The 14,513-nt window shown below is 42.8% G+C and overlaps 1 protein-coding gene and 1 long non-coding RNA gene across 9 annotated transcripts in view; both read right to left on the reverse strand.

Moving 5' to 3' along the window:
• Positions 1-290, reverse strand: part of LOC117768395 — a 29,353-nt gene extending 29,063 nt beyond the window's left edge. Inside the window, exon 1 of the long non-coding RNA XR_004615061.1 lies at positions 6-290. This is a non-coding gene — a long non-coding RNA (uncharacterized LOC117768395). The remainder of the gene's footprint in view (positions 1-5) is intronic.
• Positions 291-423: 133 nt separating this feature from the next.
• The window catches only part of LOC117768391 (citron Rho-interacting kinase), a 47,772-nt gene continuing 33,682 nt past the window's right edge, over positions 424-14,513 (reverse strand). For 2 of the 8 annotated variants that reach the window (XM_034596677.1, XM_034596678.1), the window contains exons 21-40: positions 14,360-14,467; positions 13,788-14,013; positions 13,484-13,642; positions 13,180-13,203; positions 12,009-12,179; positions 10,410-10,590; positions 9,357-9,445; positions 9,146-9,250; positions 8,451-8,620; positions 6,676-6,756; positions 6,319-6,454; positions 5,923-6,062; positions 5,612-5,704; positions 5,151-5,259; positions 4,697-4,825; positions 4,286-4,366; positions 3,920-3,998; positions 3,660-3,833; positions 3,097-3,385; positions 424-1,530 (exon numbers count right to left, since the gene is read on the reverse strand). In XM_034596677.1, coding sequence (XP_034452568.1) covers positions 1,507-1,530; positions 3,097-3,385; positions 3,660-3,833; positions 3,920-3,998; positions 4,286-4,366; positions 4,697-4,825; positions 5,151-5,259; positions 5,612-5,704; positions 5,923-6,062; positions 6,319-6,454; positions 6,676-6,756; positions 8,451-8,620; positions 9,146-9,250; positions 9,357-9,445; positions 10,410-10,590; positions 12,009-12,179; positions 13,180-13,203; positions 13,484-13,642; positions 13,788-14,013; positions 14,360-14,467 — 2,568 coding nt within the window. In that variant the 3' untranslated portion in view covers positions 424-1,506. Of the gene's footprint in view, positions 1,531-3,096; positions 3,386-3,646; positions 3,834-3,919; positions 3,999-4,285; positions 4,367-4,696; positions 4,826-5,150; positions 5,260-5,611; positions 5,705-5,922; positions 6,063-6,318; positions 6,455-6,675; positions 6,757-8,450; positions 8,621-9,145; positions 9,251-9,356; positions 9,446-10,409; positions 10,591-12,008; positions 12,180-13,179; positions 13,204-13,483; positions 13,643-13,787; positions 14,014-14,359; positions 14,480-14,513 lie in introns of those variants that run through there. The other 6 variants (XM_034596675.1, XM_034596681.1, XM_034596682.1 and 3 more) reach the window with 5 other exon arrangements.

Raw genomic sequence — 14,513 nt, forward strand, 5'->3', positions numbered from 1 at the left:
CTGACGTGAGTGTGAACATGTGAATGCATCGTGCGTGTGTGTGTGCGCGCGTCTCTCTTTCGGTAGAGACTGGTGCCAAGCAGTTTTATTACGGGTCTCTCACAAAGGGATCACTCGTGCTTTTTGTTTCATTCTCCTCCCCTCGTCTGTTTGATAAGCACTTTGAACCCTCTCATGTCTGTCAGAGGAGTGTGGAGCTGTACATAGCGACTTCCTGTAACAACAAGTGCTCCTCGTTCAGTCTGAATATTTTCTTTTTTGTTGGATTTACTTTAGAGAGCATTACATTGTTGTAGAATTAAAGGAGAAATAAACTAGATAAACCTACTGTGTTGTCTGCTAGCAGCAGCTGAGACCTGCTCCCAGTGACGGGCTGGAAGATCTGCAGCTGAACACACACACACACACAGAAGAAAAGAGTCAGAACATTTCAGTCATGTTTAATGCATGTACTCGTATACATCTCTAAAAATCATACTGTCAATACTGACTAACATCAATGTCTACTTATCGAGTGACAGAAAAGAACAACCACAAGAAAGAATCGAGATCGAGAAGCGACAGGGGCTGCTGTAAGTTAGTCATGCTCACCGGTGGGATGAATGGACGGTGCTCTTACTGGCTCTAAAGAAACGATACAAGAAAGAGACGAGCCCTGAGGACTACCAGACTTCATATCACTGCACAGACACGGGACATCTGCACCATAATCAGCAGCAGCGGGGGGGCGAGCAAGCAGAGGCGGTGTTGGCCGGCAGAGCTGCAAGTTTCTTCATCTTAGGTTTGCTAAAAACAACACAAGGAACACTTGGAGCAAAACGCCGCGGAATAATAGTTTAACAAAGTATGGCCGGACGGCGACTGTCAATAAAGCAACCATATGCAGGTCTATATCAAAGGCTGTGCAGCGAGAGGACCAGACATTTGATCCAAAGAAAGACTGGTCTGGTAACAAGAACGTTTTTAACTCCTGTTCAAATCCAATCTCATGTGCAAAGTGTCGCTTCCTCTGAGTTTCTCTTCATCTTTCATCTATTTGATTCTCGGAGCTGAGAAACAACCGAATGAGATGTGTTCAGATTCGGATCAAATCTTCATACATGTCACCTCCTCTGACATTGTTCATCTCCCTGCAACATCAAACCCAGTTTTAAAAAAAATAGACATGGCTTCACCAGCCGACTATTCCCTTTATCTATAAAAACTCAGACAGCAATATGTACAACTTTGAGGATATATATATTATAAAGTAGATTCTCTTGGATGTGTAGCTCAGTGCAGGTTCGCTGACACCAAATCTACTGAAAGCACGACTCAGTAAAACAGAGGATTGTCGCAGGAGACGTCTCCCAGTGCAGGTTTATGTGTTGTTGGACGTGGAGGAGAGAGACTGCACTATGTACAGGCAATGAGGCTGCCAGTCAGCCTGAGTGATGTGTGAATGTGTGTGGAGCGAGGATTCCCAACGGTTTCTCTTCAAACCTCGAGTCACGAGCAGGTTAAGGTTCACACTGATGACTGGTCCCACACCTGCAAGACAAGAGCAGGGACAGAGAGTCACAATCGTCCTTTCAATTTCAACATGAGATACTTTGATATTACAAAAAACCATCAGTGACATCATTACTGAGGCACCTCAGCAGATGTGTGTCTGAAATGACTCAAAAAATGTTTTTGTTCAAACTGGAGTAAATGATGTATTGTTGTGGACTATTTTTAGGGTCAGATAAACACACATTTGGTAAACAGAGTGTGCTCCCTCTTTATATTATCTGTTTACACTGCATATTTTTTTATATTCTCTTTATTTATTGATTTGTTTATTTTTTGACTGTCCTCTTTGCTGATGCAACACAGCAACTTTCCCTGTTGTGGGACAAATAAAGGATTATCTTATCTTATCTTGTTCTTTCCTGCATAAACCTATATTTCATTTTCCTTGATTACTTACTGCAGTTTTGTGTTTTCCTAATTTTTTGCTTCCCTAGAGGAAAAGCTCCCAAGCCGGAGGTTGAGACTCCACCAAAGAGCCACAAGATAAAGGGGTCGAAAGTTGATGAACAAGATAGAAAAGAGGAAATGTCTTCAAATCCAAATATTTTCCTCTTGTGACATTGTGGAAAGTTGTTTTTTAAACATTAGAAATAATAGAACTTGTGATTTGTTACTGTGAGGAGCCCCTCAAGGGTTATAGCAAAACCCTTTTTATTTAACGTCAATACATACTGTGTTACCTTATAAGACTTTTTTTTCTATTCCTTATGAGCCACATGTAGCAGAGCTCGGCTCGGGCTGCATTTTTATGTCCGACTTCGTCCGAGCCCAAGAAGAAACTGAGCCTGACTCCTCCCTGACAGGCTTCCTGTTTTTTGTTGAATGAGCCTGATATTGTTCATATAAACTGCACTGACTTTGTGATGCCATGTCCCTGATGCGCATGGTTATTGATTGTTTTTCCCAATTACAGAAATGAGCAGTGTAAAGAACATCAGCCAACATGACCGACCTGAACCCGAATATCATTAAGTTTTTTGTCCCAAGCCTGTCGGGGCTCAACAGGCAGCTGACGGTCTCAGGTCGTGTCCACACTCTAATATTCGCCCATTTCCGCTCAGTATGGATCAGCTTATTGAATTTGACATTGAACTGGGCACGATGTTTGCTGAAATAGTACTACTGATCAAAAGACACGTGAAAATAAACTTAAACAAATTCTTAGATCAAAATGTCTCTCCAGAAGAACGCAGCACAGTGATCTGCAGGATGCTGTCACTCAATCATAACTAGTTACTGTACTCGGGACAACTGCATGGATACGGATGAGTGCACACTATCTGATCTTGAATCTGTCCATCCATCCATCCATCCATCCATCTATCTACTGTATCTATCACTGGTCCACTTATAGGCCTCTTGAAATGACAACGTTGCATGATAGGAACAGGAAACTTTTGTGCGATCAAATAATTGAACAATTCATGTTCGAGACAGACAAGAAACTGGGGAAGAAAGACAGGTGTGACTCTGGGTAGAACTGAACTGGGGACATTAGAAATTCCCTGTAACCATCCAGCCACCAGGACATTCCTGCAGTACCTTGTTTACAGGGGCGAGCTGTGTTCGGACCGACCCTGCATGGAGTCGAGAGCTGTCCCCGAATCTCCCAGGAGACCTCTCCCTGCGACTGTCCAGCACTCTGCCAGGCGACTTCTCTCTGTCCAGCGGTCGGGCGGGGGATTTATCCCGTCGGAATTCGGTGCGTCCCTCCCGGTAGCGATGCGGCGTGCTGGGCTCTCTGTGCAGGCCGTCATGGCTGCCGGGGCCCGAGGACAAACGCTTGGTGATGTGCTCTGTGTAGGTGGGTGGGCCTCGCTTGCTGGGACTACTGTAACAGACACAGCGGAGAGCAGCATGTCACGAGAAAGTGTGAACAAGAAGACTTTACATGTTTACAGCAGATGATGATGTTGGCCTAGTCTATAAAAAAAGCTTCTCTCTGTGAAACTGTTCAGAGTTTAATTAATGTGTTTTGATATGATGTGTTTTTGTAGGTGTTCAAGTGCTTTTAGTCTCCTACACAGTGTCACTGAACCTGTGTTCTATTGTCTCTACTTTGTTGTGTTTTTGTGAAGGGATCAAACATTACAGAGGGAGCTGACCCTCGACTGGAGCCGCTCCTCTGCAGCTCGCCAGACTCTCTGATCAGACTTCCCTTACAGCAGATGACCCGCAGTTTGTTCTGGTAGGACGAGGCCAGGTAAATGGCCCCGGAGGAGATGGCTGGGCCCAGGTATCGAGGGCTGGGGATGTCTAGGTGGGCCAGCACTGTCGGACTGTAGAAGAACAGACAGTGATGCTGTGAATACGATAAAAATAAAAAATGTTTAAAACTTGGTAAAACTTATCTGATCAGTCTCACCCCAGAGCTGCGTGTCCCTGCACCTCGATGACGTCCAGGGAGTTGAAGTAGGTGACGAACAGGTAAGGCTCTCTGTAGGCTGCACCAGACAGGAAATCAATCAATCTTATTTGTAAAGCCCAAATTCACAAACCAGAATTTGCAATCCTCTGCACTTAACCCTCAACATGAGTGAGAAAAAACAACCCAAAAAACCCTTTAACAGGAGGAAAACCTCAGAGAGAGCAGCAAGTGAGGGATCCCGCTCACAGGAGAAGTGCATAGATGTCACGTGTAACACATGAACTATAGAATTATATAAACATTAACATTTGATTCTCTGTATTAATGCAGCGTAGCACAGCAGGTGTTAGAAAGTTTACAAACCAAAAGACAGAGGCAGACGACTCCACTTAATCTCCTCAGTGCGGCTTCTTCGTCCGTACGTGTCCACAAACACTCCGAACTCTGTCACACAAACAAAGATACACTCAGTCTGCCTCTCGTTGGATCTCACTTCAGCACAGGACAGTGAGATTACAAGAGAACGTTATCACATCTAAAATCAGACACAAGTGTAATTTTATCATTCGTATTTCTAATAAAGATCAGACCCACGAGGACACGGCAGGAGATGAAAAAACTGAAAACATACTTTAGTGTTTATAATGGCGCTTGTTGTCTCACAGTGAGGTTCAGTAATGATCTAGTATTATATCTACTCCTACACTGAGTGTCACTGTCTCCACTGTGAAGAGACAACTCATGTGAGTGTGTAGAGAGGTTTGCTGAACCCACCGTGAAAACACAGCAGGTACTCCTCCTTCTGCACGCTGCTCGCCACCTGCATGATGGCGATGGGGAAACTGTGTGATGAGGCTGCGAACACCGCAGAGGCCAGAGACATGTCGTTCTTATCCAGGAACTCTGCAGTGGACAGAACACAGGACCAGTCTGTGGGTTAGACACTGAGCTGGTGACCAGTCATCATACTGTCAGATTACACACATACCTTTAAACAACACTGAAATATTATACTATTTTACACAAAGTCTGTAGTGAACAAATAATAAACACTTCTGTATATCTGTATATCACTGTAGCTGGCACTATAGCTCTCAAATACAGTAAATAAAGTCAAGTTCAACATTTGCCTTTGAACAGAATAAAAGAATAACACTAAAACCGCTGTTAAGTATTTTACATGTCATGTGTTTTGATTGAAGACATCAAACACTTGTTGTTTCCTTACCCTCGAGCACAAACTGCTTCATTTCAATCTCATAGAACTTGTTGGTGCCGATGATGATGCTGTAGCTGGTCAGATGGACGCAGCTGCACGGCTCCAGAGTTTCAATCTCCTGTCAGATGAAGGCAGGTGAGTTAAAGACAAGTTCTTAGTTCTAGCTAAGTTTGGTATGTTTGGTATAAAAAGGTTTATGATGGTAAAAGGTCTCAGAGTTGGCGGACATACAACCACAGGGGGGGGGCATTTTAGTCAGTTGACTCTTGGTGAAATTGAACTGAACTTTACAATTTAATTTGGCTTCTAATTTATTTCCTTTATATCCTATTTCTCTTTTGTTCCTATAACATTTATCTTTATATTATCTAATGCTTCTAGTTTGAGTGTTTCTTACACTCCACTGTATAATATGGTGTAACCATAACTACTGTTAAAAACTGTGCATGGCACTAACAGGTCGTACCCACCTTACGAATGCAGTATTTGTTAAGATTGTCATTGTAGCGCAGGATGGTAATCTTGTTGGGCATTGCAGCACATATACAAGGACAGTTATCGATCTGTAAGAAAGCACATGTGTCACTTTGTACTGTAAAGAGCTTTGAGTGGTCATCAAGACAAGAAAAGAGCCAAATACATACAGACCATTTACCAATTACTTTCTACAGTCAGTTTGTACAATGACATCTTTCTCTAGCGTGCAAGAAAACACATTAAAGTCTTGAAGCAGAAAATCTGCCTCATGTCAGGTTTCACAGAGAGGAAGAAGACGACTCACTCTCCCAGCAGCGAACAGATGGCAGCCCTTCACCGTCTCAAAGATGTAGGGAGCCAGATCAGACTGGCTGGGCAGGTGGGACTGGGCCAGAGACTGTTTTACTCTCTTTATCTCCACCAGACACAGCGCCCTCTCCTCACCTGCAGCACACACACACACACACGAGTCATTGTGTTGTCCTGTGTAACAAGATCATATCTACAAGTTTCACCAAAATGATCTAACGGCAATGTGGTCCTTCACAGATCTGAATGATGACTGGTAATGGTGTCGCCTCACTAACTAAACACCTTGTCAAGGCAGGAGACATTTGCTTTGAATTGAGATCAAGACTCAAATCCTGCTGCTCAGTGAACACTTATCAGCAGTTGAAAAAGACAAAGCTGGACATCTCACCAACGATCATCAGCAGTTTCTCCTGCTCTTTGATGATGTGGATCTGAAAGACTGATCCTAGACCAGGGACGTGAGTCAGGGAGTTCTTTATTACGTTCAGGGCGTACAGCCCCTCTTCAGAGCCCACCAGAACGATCTGCAGCACAGCAGCAAAACAGAACCATAATTATTCTGGTGAAAATGGTGAAACCTCACACAAATGTTGGCAGTGAGCCCTGAGCCTCTGCTTCAAGCTTCATGTTCCTCCATTTAGTTAGATCATTCTACTTTTCAACATAACTGTTACTGTCAGAAGGTGTAAAAATATTTAATATGTAAGATGAGATATGTTTTAATACACATTCTTCACAGCAGCACCTGGTCTGTGAGAGGGAGGGTGCAGTTAATGTCCAGCCTGTCATCCCCCTCCAGCTTCAGCAGAGAGTTTCCCAGCAGCTTCTGTAAGATCGGAGAGAGGTCAAAGGTCAGCTGGGTCACGACCTTGACTCAAGCACAGGGGGGGGGGGGGGGCAGCAGAGGAGCAGGACAGAGGGGGCCGGGTGGCTGTGTGCAGGTTCACAGTGTCAGAGGTGGGACCAAGTCACAGTCACACTCCTGTTTTTACTTCATGTTTCAATTTTTTTGTTACACGTGTAAACCCTGATAGAAAAACATTTAATGTATAACATGAGACTTTTCTTTTCCGAAGAGTCGGCTTAAAACCTTCCTTTTTAATAAAGCTGTCTGTCTTGGACCAGCTCTTAGTTCTGCTGCTATATCGGTCAAGATTGTCCAGGGACACATGACACATGGAGCTTCTCTGTCCCCCCCTCCTCTTCATCAAATTATGTATCATCAACACATTTTACTGACTTGACCCTACGACAGAGTCCTTGTCCACATGGTGGATCTTGAAGGCAGCTGACCATGGATTAAGATTAAAAGTAGATTGTTGACTCATTATTACCAGTATTAGCAGCATCACTCATTAGTGACTCTGTTTTCACTGAAAACATGACCATTAATAGACATGTCAACAGACTGGATTCATTTCCATTACTCCGTTCAGTAAGGCCTCTGAAACAACTATTACTTCTACTACTCTGAAACTACTATGAATATTTATTACCAATGAAAACCTGCATTATGGATTATTAAATTAGTTAGTATTAAATTAGTTTTAGGTCATTTAAGTCAGGATTGTGTCATCCAGTTTGTGACTTGTGTCTCACAAATGATGACCTAGAGTCATGTGACTTGAGTCCCAGTCTGTAAAGAGTGTGCAGAGGGTCAGCGGGGTAATAAAACAGACGAGTTCACCGGCAGGTTAAAACAAAATCACTGTGGGATCCCTGGTCCTTTGGGCAGGACGACTGAGGAGGATCAGGCCAAAGATGATCAAACATCTTGGTAAGAATTAGTGTAGGACAGCAAAGAAAGGGAAGAATATTTCAGCAGCATCCAAACTTTACATCAGGACACAAGGACAGTGAGAGTGAAGAGAGGTCACAGCAGGTGAGATGAGAGCAGGGAGAGGGGTGACCAACCAACACAATGACAGACACATGCACTACTGCGTGCCTCATGATGTGTGTGTGTGTGTGTGTGTGTGTGTGTGTGTGTGTGTGTGTGTGTGTGTGTGTGTCAGTGACTCTTGTACGTTACATGTTGGTAACTCTTTACCTGGACCAGAGGAGACAGAACCATGAGTCTTTTGGAAACAGCAGCCTATGTATCCGATGAAACCCAGTGGAATGGGTAGAACAGAGCAAATCAACAAAACATGCCCATATATGGGACATACAATGTGACATGATGACAAAGCAACAAACAGGAGTGAGAAAAGACAAAGAGAAAGAGAAAGAGACGAGAGAAAGAGAAGAGGAGAGAAGAAGGGAACAATTAACGACACATATAGAAACTGGGAGTCATCCATTGAACTCTAAACCTAAACCTGTTTCTTAAAATGACTTCAGAAGGTAAATCTGCTCCTCATGAATAACCCCATACAGTTAAACAGTGAGTTTAAGGCCGCAGCCATAGATGACACAGTTATCTGTGACAGTGGTCTCGGTTTATTTGAGTCAGCAGAAGCTGATGATGAAGAGAGGCAGTTGCCCCAGTTGACCCCCGCCTGCTCCAGAGATACTCACTGCGTCGGCCTCGGCCTTCTCCCGAGAGGCTCGTCCCCCGGCCACCACGGACTCTATGACGGCCACCCAGCGCTGTTTGTCTGGGAAACTGGGAGCCATGAAGTAAATAGACTGTCCAGGCCAGCAGGGGGCGTGACAACCAGACTCCAGCTTCAGGACATAAGGAACATCTGAAACACATGGAACAGAGGTAAGGTTTGACTTCAGAATACTTCTCTTAGTTTAATGGTTTCTTATTATTTATAGTATCTAGATTGGCACTAAGTAGAGCGCATACCTCCACTAAGGCCCAATAGTCCCATTAAATTCAATTACGGAATTATACCCTGGAAAATCAGTGAAAATGTTGAAAAACATGTTTGTCTTACAAAGTTAAGGAAAGTGATAATAAAAGTTGTTGATTCCACCACTTGATCCCGATCCACACTAAAATTCAACAAATTCTTCCCTGACCCATACCTCATCCGTCCCCCAAGTTTTGTGAAAATCCATCCAGTGGTTTTTGCATAACCTTGCTTTCAAGCAAACAAGTTGCAACATGCGTTATTTGACAGGAGGCCCTGGAACCTCGTAAATGAGTGTCAGACCCTACTTTGACAACAACAACGTCTCTGACATAATCGCTTTGAAGAGACTGAAGTCTTCAATGTGGAGTTTATATGACGTCATTCTTTAGGAGACCACTGAGTGTTTACCTGACTTGGCCGTGTTTGGCAGCTCAGATGCTCCAACAGCTCCATGAACCATCACCTCTCCATCTGACAGACACAGGTCGAACTCCTCCAGCGGCTTCACAGACTCTAAGTAACAGACACAGAACAGAACTGAAACTGGAGGAAGTATTCAGTAACTGTCGTAGGTGTATGAATTCTGATGTTCTGTTAAATATCCAGACAGGTTAACAACCTTCCCTGGGCTCTATCTCGTAGATGGACACTTTGGTCCCATCCAGGACCACATACTTCCTCTCCCAGCCTTGGCCTCGCTTCCCATTCCTGCAAACACACAGAGAAACTGCATCATGACAAAGCACAGACCATGAAGATGAACAGTTTTTGCAGGATACTTTACATAGGCCCTTTTTAAAAAACAGTTTTAAGTACCAGATAAGTGGATTCACCAGACAGAACAGAGAGTTCCTGAGAGGGTTCAGTAACATGAGGCTGCCTGATCAGTGGGAGGAGATGACACAGCCTCATCAGGAGGGGGCACACCAGAGAAACTTTATTGCTCGAAATAAACAGGTATGGAGGACATGATGGATATATAACATATACACAGAATAGACTGATGGGCATCACAAGCCTCTAGAATAGCTTCATTGCTCATTCATAGCTCAGATGTTAAAGCTTTTGGAGCATGTGACCACGAACTGGTATTCAACCTTCGTTATGCACCTACACATAGAATACAAAGAGCAACATCTTGTTGCCCATCAGGTAAATTTCTATCACAACTTAACCCTTTAAGATTGAACAGTTATTACTTCAAGGTGTTCTATTGTACTTAAGCTTTATTGTTTTAAGTTGCTTTGAATAAAGTTATCTACCAAATAATAAGAGTAAGATTCATTGTTCCACTTATGGGATGATTTGAACTTGGTTCCACCAATCAGGTGTTTCTTTTGTCTGGACCAGACTCAATCTTCATCCTATAGTTAATTACTAAAACAATAAAAGAGACAAACAACCCTACATTTCTACCATGTTTGTGTTCCTGTAACCTTAGTTCAGTATCTTCTCATTCTGACTTTGTGGTTGTAAAACTTACAGAAGAACAGCATCATTTTCATTTTCATTTTAGTGACATCATTTATGGGCTTGAGCACAAAAATAGAGGTTAATAGTAGGATTTGTGGACATCCTGATCCATTATCTGCACATTATCTGTTATATTCACTACTAATGAACAGCAAGAGAAAAGCTTCAATGATCACACCACTGTGTACGTATAGCTAACCTGGGCAGTTTCATCCAGCCTTCCAGGTGCATGTGTCCACCTGCTTCTTTGAGCTGCTGGCCTGGAGCGCTACCTTTGTCCCGACACAGCCCATCAGACAGATGCAGGGAGCAGTCGCTGGACATGCCACATGTGGCTGGAAGGCAGGGGGAGCATTTCGGGTGGCACAAAGCGTGACACTCTGAGGAGAGAGAAGAAGAAAAAACATGGTTTAAGAGAATGCAATGGCAGACAAGGCCTTTGTGCCAATGGCTGGTGTAGGGGCATCCTTACAAGGACGTGTATAAATTAAGAAATATAAAAATTCTGTTTATTGTGAACATTGTCATTTGAAGGAGCATTTATAGTTCACCCTAGTAGTCAGTTAATCTCAAACCATCATAAAAATAGATTGACCCTCACAATGCTCTCACATATTTTAATAACACTCCTATTTATAATGCACTAGTGCGGTGCCCTTTCTGAACCTGCCTGTTTGGAATAGGCTGTTTGTTTTGCAAATAAAAACCTGCTGCCGGACTCCACAGAACCCTGAAGCTGCTCCACTGCTGCTGTTTGTTATGACAGATTTGACCATTTCCTTATTGCTCGTTACTACGTTTACCAATTTGATTAAGTTGCCTCACTTTAACCAAGAGTTATGCTGCCTTAGCTAGCCTGGAAAACTGAAGAAAATAGATAATTCTGTGCAATATAAACGGTTATGTGCAATCCATTCACTGTACATATTCACATAACATATTTCTTTACATACCGGATTAATTACATTTATATATTTTTTTCTATATATTGTTGTATATTTCAATTTCTTTATATTCCTTCACCCAAGTACTGCATGCTACTTATGTGATGTCTTTCTGCTGGTTTAACATTGCAAATTTCCCCATTGTGGGACTAATAAAGGACGTGTTAATCTTAATCTTAATAAGGGAATGTGTTCACTCCCTGTGGGACTGGAACAAGCTGTCATTGTAAATGTCAGAACACAGATAACTGTATGTCAAAATAATGTATTCTCTTTCTATTCTCGGGGTTAGACCTCCTGATCCACTCTAGGTGTGAGAGCTCTGTCCTTCTCCAGCTGGGAAAAGATTTTCTCTGCAACTCCTTATTTTTCTTTAATAATAAACAAAAGATTATTTAATTTCTCAACAAATATCCACCGCACTGTTCTCCTGAAGCTCAACTCAGTCAAGAACCCTGAACTGGAGAAACAGTTGCTGTTGTCGTGATCGCCAACGTCACTGACGTTAATGAGTCTCAGCCACTACAGAGTGCTTGTTGCCTGTTTATTCTAAGTTTATTAATATTAAACATATCATGTCCAAATCGCACCAAATTCGACACTGCTCTTCCTTGTGCCCTTAACAATACACATGCGAGGACTGAAGCTGATAAGGTGAACTGCTCTTGAGACATGTGTTCCACATTGCTGGAATTAAAAGATAGATGTTACAATATCCACTATACAATGGAGAAAAAAAGAAAAGAAAAAAAGGTCATTCATTTTAGCTCCGTACAATCTATGCTAATTTTTTTCAGTTTACATGAAGTGCATCACTGTGTCCATGACTCTCTATGTGAACACACCGAACTCACCAAGACAGGTGGCGGCTTGGCGACCGAAGTGCACGGTATCCAGGCACACAGTACACTTGGCAGCTCTCATATTGAGTCCCACTGTGAAGCGATGAGGGGTGTTGTGGTGCACCACTCTCTCCCTCTCCCTCTCTCTGTCCCTCTGACTGTCCTTCATACGACGGCTATACTCTGAACACAGTCAGGGAACACAGTGAGGGCAGCAGCTCCAGGCACATCGGTCACTACAACACCTCAGTGCACCATGCTGTACCATACCAGCTATGAAGTCAGTTCAACAAAAGAAGGCTTCCAAGAACTGTAAGATGTTTGGCAAAATGCATAAGCAAGTCAACTGTGAAGAAAAAAAAAGTTTGAAAAAGAATATTGATTGAATCAATCCCTTTGCTTGTGCCCACTCACTGCTGCATTTTAAAGGCATTATCCAATCAATATCAAGTTTTCTGTTCTGTGTTGGTTCCTCTTTATTTTAACGGCCACACACCACAACACTTTCTGTAAAACATTGTGGTCGCCTGAGGTTGAAAAGTTTATCTTCACACTTCACATATTCTAGATATTTACAGAAAACAACTGAAATAGTTCATTATAATTTCTGGATTTTTACCATAATATACATTTATATATCTACAGTTTTTATGTCCATTTTACATTTTTGATATAATGGTCTCAATGTTTTCTTCTTGTGTTTTCCTTTTGTTTCTGATTCTCATTTCTATCTCATCACAATCATCAACAGTAGGTTACAATGACACAACTTTACCATAAATATCATCCAGTCTATTCTTTTGTAAGAAGAAATGCAATGACTGAATAATACCTTTAATTTTAAGTTCAGAGTGTGGGTTCAAACAGCGTTTTGTGAAGTTATCATATGGTGCATCTCTGGTAGTGTATGATGTGATGTTTAGGGTGGAGTGAAAGAACAGGGTTCTGCAAATCAGATTGACTAAGCTTCAGCAACCAAGATAAAAATGCTTCAGATTTCTAAAGCTGTGCACTGAACAGAGTAAATTTACTTGAAGGTGTCTCTGCCTCACCCGAGCAGCCTGATGGGAGGTGACATTCTATAAAAGTGCAGAGCTTTTAAAATCTGGCTTTTTAAGGATGTGAATGAGACAAAAGGAGATAAGAGACCAAACTGCAGAAACCATGGGTTTGAACAACTTACTTTCAAAAGTGACCCTCCTTCTCTCTGAAAGGTGTGTGAAGGAAAAAGGATAGTAAGAGAGTGAGATTAGATCTATGTGTGTGTGTGTGTGTGTGTGTGTGTGTGTGTGTGTGTGTGTGTGTGTGTGTGTGTGTGTGTGTGTGTGTGTGTGTGTGTGTGTGTGTGTGTGTGTGTGTGTGTGTGTGTGTGTGTGTGTGTGTGTGTACATGTAAGAGCCAGTACGTGGAAAGTATGGAGCCCAGACGTATGTTTCTATTAGAGAGGAAAAGTTGCTTTTTTCCACAAACATCATCTCTTCACTCACCCTCAGGTGTTGCAGTCTCCTTCCTACGTCCAGAGTTGGCGGGTGCCAGGCTGGTCGGGGCCTGCTGGTGTTCAGGTGACTTTACCATGGCAGACATAATCATCTGCTGCCGTGACGTGGCCGGGTTTGTAGAGTTACCATGATCTTTATACTGGAGCGCTACATCACAATAGATATATTGTTTAATCAAGATGAGTTAAGTGTTTCTATTGTTCAAAGAAGATAGTCGTAGTAGTCACAGTAATAAACTATAGTTAAAGTTGGTGTGCAGAGTTGCAAACATGAGTATAAACTGCAGTCTGACCTTCCTCTCTGAGAGACCGCAGCTCTGCTCTCATTTTCTGCAGAGCTTCTTCCAGCTCAGTGCAGCGTGTGCGTTCTTTTTCCAGAGCCACCTTCATGTCGCTGTACTGCAGAGGAACTGGCTGGATGGCCGGCACCGCGGAAACCTGGCCTTGACTCTGCCCTTGAGCCTGGGCCTGAGCAGCCATGGCAGCCAACAGGTCCTCTCGACGACGGCCAAACAGACCCTGAGACACACACAAGCACTCATGAACAAAATGGTGTAAAATGTGACCAGAGATGAGAAGCTGGAGAACCACTGAGAGACAGGATGCAAAATCTAGTTAATCTGTTTTAATCCATTACTATGCTCTGCTGATTGTGAATCACTTTCTGTGTGGTGATAATCTACAACACTTTTTGAACATGCAAAATGACGATATATAGGTGAATTTGATTTAAGGTTATAGTAATTGGGGGAAACAAAATTAACCTTCTCACTCTGCAGATAAAATTTTCACAATTGTTGTATTAAAAATAACATTTTACGGGGGTTTCCCAAAATATCCAAATGAATCGATGATTCCATCTGACCTTTTTCTTCTTGGAGCCACCGTGGGCCTGGGACTGGAGGAAGTCAATGAGCTTGGTCTGCTGGGTGATGGTCCCCTCCATTTTCACCTTCTCATGAGAGTACACGGCCTGCAGGTGGAGCTAAGTGAACATCACTACTGCCATGAATTTCTCC

This window comes from Hippoglossus hippoglossus, chromosome 9 (genome assembly GCF_009819705.1).
Source record: "Hippoglossus hippoglossus isolate fHipHip1 chromosome 9, fHipHip1.pri, whole genome shotgun sequence".
NCBI lineage: Eukaryota > Metazoa > Chordata > Actinopteri > Pleuronectiformes > Pleuronectidae > Hippoglossus > Hippoglossus hippoglossus.